The following is a 10,154-nucleotide window of genomic DNA, read 5'->3' as shown; positions in this document are numbered from 1 at the left end:
TATATATATATATATATATATATATATATATATATATATATATATATATATATATATACAGGGTGTCCCGTATCACTTTCACAATCTCTCGTGAGGACGTAGAGCGGATTGAGATGAACACAAAAGTCCCATACATTTTGCGATATTCTCAATAATTGTCGAGATATTAATTAAAAAAGACTGGTGAATGATAATGCGCCATATGGTAGATAAGTTGCAATTGCGCCGTCTACCGTTGTATACTTGTACATTAAGTCAAATTGAACAAAAAAGTCCTCTACCATTTTGCAAATAACAACATAAATTTTTAGATATTAATTAAAGAAAATTTATACATTATGGTATATAATTATGTAACAATTTTCTTTGATTAATGTCTAAAAATCTATGTTGTCATTTGCAAAATGGTAGAGGATTTTTTTGTTCAGTTTGACTTACTACAAGTATACAACGGTAGACGGCGCAATTGCAGCTTATCTACCATATCGCGCATTATCATTCATCAATCTTTTTTAATTAATATTTCGACTATTATTGAGAATATCGCAAAACTTTACGTTTGGTATGGGTCTTTTGTGTTCATCTTAATTCGCTCTACGTCCTCACGAGAGATTGTGAAGGTGATACAGGGTGTCTCAAAATTGTAACTCACCAACTCTATAGGGACGTAGAGCTAAGCGAGAGGATCAGAAAAGTCCTCTTCCATTTAGTGATAACGCGTCTAGTTTATTAGTAACAACCGCGTAAAGTTTGGCGTTTGTCACGCCCATCGCGACCTATGGACGCTCCGCGGCGAGCTGTGTGCGTCGGCTGAGCGGTAACGCGGCTCGCGCTGACTGCCGCGATGGCGTTTTGATGCTTTGACGCTACCGGTGCGCGGCGAGACGACGATAAACGCGCCGCGTTACCGCTCAGCTTCGACGCACACAGCTCGCCGCGGAGCGTCCATAGGCCGCGATATGCGTGACAAACGCCGAACTTTACGCGGTTATTACTAACAAACTAGACGCGTTATCGTTAAATAGAAGAGGACTTTTTTGATCCTCTTGCTTAGCTCTACGCCCCTATGGAGTTGGTGTGTTAAAATTTTGAGACACCCTGTATACAGGGTGTCTCACACTCTCCTGCGGGCATTTAGTGGGGACGTAGAATGGGTTGATGTGAACATAAAAATCCTATACAGTTTTGCGAAATTCGTAATAATAGTCGAGTAATTAATTGTGAAAGATTAAGGAAAAGCATGTGCTGAATAGTAGAGGACGGACCGCTTGAGTCACAGCGCGGCCCAGTAATATAGCGCGCGGATGTCGCGTGCGGTGATTGGAAGACAATGCACCACCGCCTATATTTATACCGCTGCGTTCGCATCTCGCGAACTGCATCTCGCCGGGCCCATAACTACGAGGCATAGCAAGTCTATGTCTCGTAGCTATGGGCGGAGGGACGCGGCGAAATACGATTCGCGAGTGTCACGGTCGCACGTCGGCCGAAGGCATCTTTCTTTCCGCTGCCGCTTTCTGTACGCTAATTTGTTGAGACAAAATAATTGATTTCTCAAAAACTATTTCGAAAACTATTGCGAAAACTATCGCAAAACGACATAGGACTTTCTTACTCACCTCAATCCGTCCTATGTTCTCACCAAGGGTCATCATGGGATTTCGGGACACCCTATATAGGGTGTCTTAGAACAATCTACGAAGCTTTCGTGAGAATGTACAGCTGATTAAAATAAATATAAAAGTCCTATACCGTTTTGCGATATTTGTAATAATAACCGAGAAATTAATTACGAAATGTTAAGAAAAAGCATGTACTGAATGGTAGAGGACGGACCGCTCGAGTCACAGCGCAGCCCAGTAATATAGCACGCGGATGTCGCGCGTGACGATTGGAAGACAACGCACCACTGCTTATACTTATACCGCTGCGTTCCTATGTCTTGCCGCACTGCGCCGAGGCGAGATGTAGGAGCACAGCAATATAAGCAGTGGTGCATTGTCTCCCAATCATCACGCGCAACATCCGCGCGCTATAGAGTAAAAGCATCAAAAACGACATACTATTTTGTTTTCAGATGTTATGTCTTAATATAAAGCTCAAAATATAAATGTAAATATACAGGGTGTCACGCGTAAGATGTACGAAAAGAAAAATATAAGTAGAATATACAGGGTCTCCCGCGTAAGACGGACCAAAAGAAAAATATAAGTAGAACACATAAAAGTGAACAAAAATTGTATAAGTCATTTTTCAAACAACACGTAAAATTTCGAGATATTAATTAAAATAGTTGGGCATATCAGAGTGCGGCGACAGGCGGGACATACAGCTCGCCGGGGCCGGCGAAAAAAATGGACGATTGCTCGCGGGTCTATCTTATAGGCCAGAGAGGTGGACCGTTTGGCATACTGAAATGAGTAGCTCCGTATGCGCGTCGTGTACGTGTGCGTTCTTCCATTTTCTTTGCCGGCCGCGGCGAGCCATATGTCCGCCTGCTGCGTTGCCGTGCTCTGATATTCCCAACTATTTTAATTAATATCTCAAAATTTTACATGGTTGTTTAAAAAATGACCTATACAATTTTTATTCAGTTTTATGTGTTTTATTTATATTTTTCTTTTTTCATACGTCTTACGCGGGACACCCTGTATATACATGTAGTTGGAAGTACCTCCTATCAGATATCACATTTTTATTGAAATTGTTTCAAGATTTAAAATAAAAAATATTTCCGTAAAACGCACGAAAATGGAGTTCAAAGAAAATAGGTGCCAAAAGCGACATACCTGTTGGAATTTATATAACAATGTCGCATATATGATAATATTTGATAATATATAGTTCATTAATGCGTTTAATAGTTGAATAATATTCATTTATTCAAAATATAATGTTACAAAAAGGAAATATAATTAAATAAATACATGTCTTTTTTCATCTTTTCATTTTATCACATATTTTACATATGTTATATTTTTAAACTAAATAAAATTAAACTTTAAAATAAACAAATGTCATGTTACAATGGGAGGTTAATAATCAAGACATATTAGTCACATAGTATCGTACCTATCGCATACTGTAGGTATGTCATTTTAAGACACATTTTTATAAAATTTTTCAAATTATACATTAAAAAAGTAATGAAGGTGATGATGAAGTGATGATGAAGGTAATAATATTCAAAAAATATTTTTACAAAAGCCAAATGCATGTAGAAGAACTTAATATTGAACAAAATGATAATTATCGCTATTTACTCTACGTAATTCATCAATAAAAATCATAGAAGTAGAACTTACGAATTTCTAAAACTCGATATTTGCTAATTTAGCATATAAATGAACAAGAAATATATCAAGTATGAATTTTGTAGAATTTTGTCCAGAGATGTCGCTCCCAAACGACATCTCTGAGCGTTATCTAGGGAGAGGAGAGTGTCGTGAGCGTGGAGCGTCAGGTAGCTCAGTGGTTTAGAGCAGTCGCCCGGCAAGCGAAAGACCCGGGTTTCGAGTCCCGGCCTAGGAGAACCGCGCTTTCGATATTTTTCTCTCTCTGGAACGAAAAGATACGCAGATCTCGAATGCACGGCGTCCCGCCGCCACCTAGTATGCCCTCCTCCTTCTATGACTTAACTGATAAAGCGGATTACGTTTATATTAGTTTCGATAAAATATAACATTTAATATTTAAGATATAGAGGTATGTCGCTTTAGGAGGCCTATGTCGCTTTTGGCTACTTTCTTCTATTACTGGGCTGTGACTCGAGCGGTCCGTTTATTCAGCACACGCTTTTTCTTAATCTTACATAATTAATTTCTTGGTTATTATTACAAATATCGCAAAAAGGTATAGGACTTTTATATTTATTTTAACCCGCTCTACGTTCTCATGAAAGCTTCGTAGATTGTTTTGAGACACCCTGTATATATTATATATCATAGAGTAATATATTATATTATATATATTATAGTAATTATATGTATTTGAAAACACTTGGTATGCTCTTTTTGGTAGAAGAGTGTTGCATGATCTGTAACGGCTTGCTGATATTTATCGCATAATTATTATATAATATTTTGTTCTAGATTAAATACACTATAATAGGTAAAAAGATATAAATAAAAAGTAGCTTATTAAATACATTTTTTATATGTTATGAAATGCTGAAAATTAGATATTCAAACTTAACATTAGTTTGTCAATAGGTCACAAATGTAAATTAAATTGTCGAATATTTTACGAAATAATGAGTAAATGTAGATTATACGTTGCAAACTTTGATCTATCAAATCCAATTTTTATTTCAGCTTGTCCCCTGGAGAGTGAATTTACTTGTAACAACGGGGAATGTATATCGAAAGTTCGCTTCTGTGATGGGCTAACAGATTGTAGTGATGGATCAGATGAGCCTCATGGGTGCCAAGGCAGATGCAATAAACACGAATTTACATGCCAGTAAGTTAATGTTTTTAAATTTTTAAGAAAGCTTTTTTAACCCAGATAACACGAGCTCTAAAAATGGCGCATAAGATAATTTTAAGATATTTTTTAGTTATATTTATGTCACGGTCTAAAAGATATATCATAAAGATGATTAAAAGGCATTTTAAAGTCATCTTATGCGTCGTTTTTAGAACTCATGCTATCTGAGGAAAGTTCTTAAGAAAACTACATACTATAATAAATTAATATAAATTTCTTTTATAAAATAATAGTTATTAAAGCTCATGGGTACTCGCTGCGGCCATCTTGATTGATGACGTAAGAAGCGAGAAAATAATAATGCCCAAATTCCTGCAAAGGATATTGCAATAAAAAGATGTATAAAAAAATCACATTTTCAATCGATTAACATACCTCCAAAATACTTCGATCATTTTCTTTTTATTTTAACAATCAATAAATAACCATAAAATTCTGACAAAATCATGAGAATTGTATGTAAAAAGTAACAAAATTATGAGAAAAAGTAAAATAAAAAAAATTGCATGTTACGTAAATTTGATAATCGTTTATTGAATGTTCTTTTAACAACACAAAAGGAACAAAAGGAAAGTGTTTAAAATACTTTAGAGATATGCTTAATTAGTTGCAGATATCATATATTAGTTGCAGATATATCTTTTTATTTTAACGTAGTTTATAGATTTTAAACGTAAATTTTTTCGCTTTTGATGTCATGAATCAAAAGTTTCGCGCCGAGTCCAAAAGCTGTAAATATTGAACTTTACACATACAATTGTATAAAAAAATAAATGAATATTGTGTAAATATTTAACATTTATATTTAACTTATTAAATATAAATATTTAATATTATTAAAAATTTTTAATAAAAAAAAATTCGATTCTATCTTTCCCAGACAGCACAATGTCCAAAATTTTAAAAGTTTCGGATTTATAGAAACTCAGCCTATTGCAATTTAAAACTTTTGACAAAAAAATCTTTTACAATAGAAAAGAGTCCGAAAATTTGTATATCAAGAGAGTTCAATATTTAAGTATATCGATATTTTATACATATATTTTTGTTATATATAGAAATGGTAGATGCATTACGAAAGGGATGAAATGTAACGGAGTTGACGACTGCGGAGATGGTACAGACGAGAGACATTGTAAAGACCGATTTACCTGATATAAGCATGTAAGAAAGAAGATATTGTCAAAGAAAAATCAAATGCAGTATTTTAACTAAATGTAAACAAACAAATAAATGTAAGTAAATAAGAATATAGAGTAATGTAATAAATAAATGTAAGTAATGTATATACGTTATATGTAACATTGTGTTTGCTAGGTAGCGTGTCGTATAAACAGAAATATTATACACACATGCACATACATATACATATATATATATATATATATATATATATATATATATATATATATATACAACAATACAAAAAAAAAATATATATATATATATATATATATATATATATATATTAGGTGGTTGCAAATAAAACTGCCCGTTGGCAATAGATGGCGTTAGGTACACTATTCTTCGAATGGAAAGCTGGCAATACACATGATGACAAGTCTATAGAGTCCCGCCAAAACGCCATAGGTGACATTTGTGCGACGCGTTAACATAATCTATTTTAATTGTGTTACATTTGCGGGAAGTTATGCTCCATTATTTCCTGACAAAAAAATCGCCCGCGAAAACGCATCGTTTGCTAAAGGAAGTGTATGTCGAACATGCTCCATTGAATATCCAGATAGCACGATGAATTCTTTAAGTGTATCTAAAGTTGTCTCCTTTCCGTGGAAGAATACTATAAGAATGATTTAGGAAGTTACATGCACCATGATTGGAGTTCCTTAGAACTTCTTAGAGTATTCATATAGAATTACTTTAACTCAAAAAGATTTCTTCGGATTTAATAAATTTTATTGCGAAAGAAAGAAAGATCAGAAATTTTGGCCGGGAGGTGCTTGTGTGTATTTGTAGATGTCTACTTTTAATACCATATGAGATGAAAAACATCAGATCGGCTGACATCGAACTCGGGTGTCTTCCGTTTGCCAGACAACCGCTCTTTCCACTGAGCTATTTAAGATTTCATGTTTGTGACATCTATATTCCTAGTGAAAAAAGGATTTATTGATTGGCGTCAGAATGATATCAAATTGACTTCGGTTTGACAATTTCAATGTCTATTTGATGTCATTTTGACGTCAACGAGTCATTTTACGCTGGATATATACTGTTCTAACTGAGCTACAAATGTAAGTAAAGCGCACTTTTAAATATATAATTCAAAATCCAAAAATAAATAGCTTTCAAATAATACGATTGAGTTTGTTAGCACTGTATATGAATTTTAGAAACATGAATACAAACTTAAGGATAAAATATATTTCGCATAAATCTATTTATTATTGATACAAGTGAACATTTTATATATGAAAAGCTATTCTAATACCAATTCCCCTTCTTTGCCTTGTTATATAAAACTATATAATTAATTCCACAAAATATAAATAACTGTAAATAACAATAAACTAAACAATTTATATGTAAATTAATTATTATACACTCACTGACATGTACTGAATATAGGCGCAAAAAGTAGTTGCTATAAACAAAACATTTGTAAGGGCTAAGGCAGAGAACGAGACGTAAGCGACGTAGTCGTAGAGGTAAAGTAAGACAGAGAAAAACGTAAACATAAACGTAAGTCATGAAAGCCTTACGTTTACGTTTTTTTCTGCTTTATTTTACGTTTACGAATTCTTAAAGTGTTCTAGGAATTAAGTCGCGAAGTATTCGCTATAATGAAGTCCTAAGGAATATTTCAAGACGAACTTATTGTGGTTAATTTTTCAAGAATTCTTCGGGTATTCATTTTTCTAGTTCTATATCTATTTTTTAAAATGAATTCTCTAGGAACTTTTGTTTCTATATCTATTTTTTAAAATGAATTCTCTAGGAACATCTCTGTGCTATCTGGGTACAACGTGCAAAGAGTGGTTTCGCCGTTCCCAAAGTGGTGATTTCTCTATGGACAACAAGGACCGTGGAAAACCATCCAAAATATTTGAATACACGGAATTGGACACATTATTGGACGAAGAGTCGAGTCAAACGCTGGTGGAGTTGGCCGAAGCCTTAAATATAGATAAATCAACAGTTTCCAGACGACTACAGACGCTGGGACGGGTGCACAAGTAAGAAAATTGGGTATCCCATATATTGAAGGAATGGGATATTGAACGCCAGAAAACCATTTATGAACTGTTGCTTAAACGATAACAACGAAAAGGTTTTCTCCATCGAATCGTGACTGGAGATGAAAAATGGATCTATTTCGACAATCCGAAGCGAAAAGCAGCATGGGTACGTCTCGGAGAACCAAGTCCGTCGACGCCAAAAAGAAATATCCATAAGTAAGGTCATGCTCTGTATCTGGTGGGATCAGAGGGGTGTCGTGCATTATGAGCTGCTGAAACCGTCGAAAACCATCACTGGGGATCGTTATCGACTGCAACTGGTCCGTTTGAAGCGAGCTCTACACGAGAAGAGACCGAAATGGAAAAACCGCAATGACAAGTTGATTTTGCAGCACGACAAGGCCGCTCAACCAGTACTTAGATTAGATTACTCAAGAAGTACTTAGAAGGAGTGAACTGGGAAATGTTTCCCCACCCACCATATTCCCCAGATATCGCCGTCTACTTTTGACACCGGATTCGAAGAGAGCGGGAAATTTTACGTCAGAAATTTTTAAATTTTTTATTTTGACCTTTAGAAGGTCAAATCAAGGTTTTAAAAGCTCTCAGAAGCTGTTTGTTTAAATGCGATTATCTTACTTTTAGCATTACCCAGAAACAACGACGTGGACATAGTAAGTTCTGTTTTCTTTGGGGTGCTTGATTATCGTGAGTCCTCTTGCCTCTCACGTTTAGGATGCTTATTTATCGTGAGTCCCCTTGCCTCTCACGTTTGGGGTGCTTGTTTACCGTGAGTCCCCTTGCCTAATTGTTAAATAGTGAGAGGCAAGGGGACTCACGGTAAACAAGCACCCCAAACGTGAGAGGTCATAACTGGTCGATTGACGTCAAGTGACTAAATAATGACGTTTTTAAGACGTCTTTTTTGTGACGTCTTAATGACGTTTCTATACAACGTCTTAATGATGTATTATTGACCTCACACAGCAGAGGTGTCCAAAATATATCACAAGGATATCCTAAGGATATATTTGGGATATGCGATATCTTCAAGATATCCTTATGATATATTTGGGACGTTCCTGCTGTGTGGGGACGTTTAGAGACGTCATTAAGTCGTCTTAAAATGTCGTTATCGATCTGTGACATTAGACCGTCATTTTGACGACATCTTCACGACATTTTTGGTCATGACCAGATTTGGACATCATTTTGACGTGAGTCTGCTACCTGGAACTTTTGTGTGTATATGTGTGTGTATATGCAGGTTGAGCCAAAAGTTCTGGGATCCCGAAATATCCCGAAATATCGAAAAATATTAAGTTTTATAAAAAAAATGTGTCAGGTAAAAGTTGTAAGGTTTAAAAAGATCTATTTACTGATCTTATCAGTTTGACCTTGGGTGACGAAGATCGCCAAAGTCAGAACAAGGTTGCCTTGAATTTTTTAAATGGAATTTCCTTATTATTTATTGCATATTCTTATAGCTTTTCGTCACACTTTTGGAGGATGCCAACGAAAGCAAAATCGATAATTGTCTAACTAATTAAGATAAGATCGCCCTGGTAAAAAAAGTTTATAGAGAACGATAGAATAAAATAATTATTTTCTATCGTTTTGAATATCTATTTTGAATATGGATTTTGGTTCGTGAATTTACAAAATATGAATACTCTATCGTACTCTATCGTATATAATGGAATACAATAGATAGTGATGGAATTCCTATTGTTACTTTTCTATAGAATACAAAATCGTATATAATCAGATAAAATACGATAAAATACGATAGGATTCATATCTGAACTTGCGAGCGAGAATGATACAGCTTAAAGAAAACCATTTAAATTGATAACACTATCAACAGAGCGACATGATTCGATGTACTACACATGCCGGATCATGCCTGCATATTCCGGTCTAATTCTCTGGATTTTATTATTTTATTAATTACCAATTTTACAGTTAATTGGACATCTTATCATAAAAAGCTCGATAATTTCAAAATGGCTAATTTAAAGTAGATAAAATTAGTGTTTTAAGGTTTGAAGAAAAGATCTGGGTAAACCTTTATATTAATGTACCTCCCTCGAATGACATTGACCTTGATATATGTAAAGGTGATGACTTTGAGTAACCTTCAAAAGGATTTAGCCATCACTCGTTGTTCGTTAAGAAGTTATTAACAAAAGAAGTTGCATAAAATGAATGTAATTTTTGGACACTGTATATATAAAAACATGGAATTTGTAGGCTAGAAAAATGTCAGCCGTACGCACGTATATACACACACACACACACTGCTCGCCTGCACGCCCGTCCGGTGTGTGCGTGTTCCTATTATATTTGAAGTTTTATAAATACACATTTTTTCTCATATTTTTGTGAGAAATTCTCGTTCTTTAGCTTAAGTACAACAGACAAGGCCCCCCCCCCCCCCCCCCCGGGGGGGGGGGGGGGGGGGGG

At 35.0% G+C, this 10,154-nt stretch overlaps 1 protein-coding gene across 3 annotated transcripts in view; it reads left to right on the top strand.

Annotated features, from left to right (window-relative positions):
- LOC116847065 overlaps positions 1-8,302 on the top strand; it is a 122,599-nt gene extending 114,297 nt beyond the window's left edge. For 2 of the 3 annotated variants that reach the window (XM_032821817.1, XM_032821695.1), the window contains 2 exons: positions 4,314-4,461; positions 5,547-5,774. In XM_032821817.1, the coding sequence (XP_032677708.1) occupies positions 4,314-4,461; positions 5,547-5,643 (245 nt within the window). In that variant the 3' untranslated portion in view covers positions 5,644-5,774. Of the gene's footprint in view, positions 1-4,313; positions 4,462-5,546; positions 5,775-7,447 lie in introns of those variants that run through there. The other variant, XR_004378667.1, reaches the window with a different exon arrangement.
- The last annotated feature ends 1,852 nt before the right edge of the window (positions 8,303-10,154 follow it).

The sequence above is a fragment of the Odontomachus brunneus genome, unplaced genomic scaffold (genome assembly GCF_010583005.1).
Source record: "Odontomachus brunneus isolate Ranch 3 - 2012 unplaced genomic scaffold, Obru_v1 Obru_scaffold_001, whole genome shotgun sequence".
Taxonomy (NCBI): Eukaryota; Metazoa; Arthropoda; class Insecta; order Hymenoptera; family Formicidae; genus Odontomachus; species Odontomachus brunneus.
This window is presented reverse-complemented; position numbering and strand designations above follow the sequence as displayed.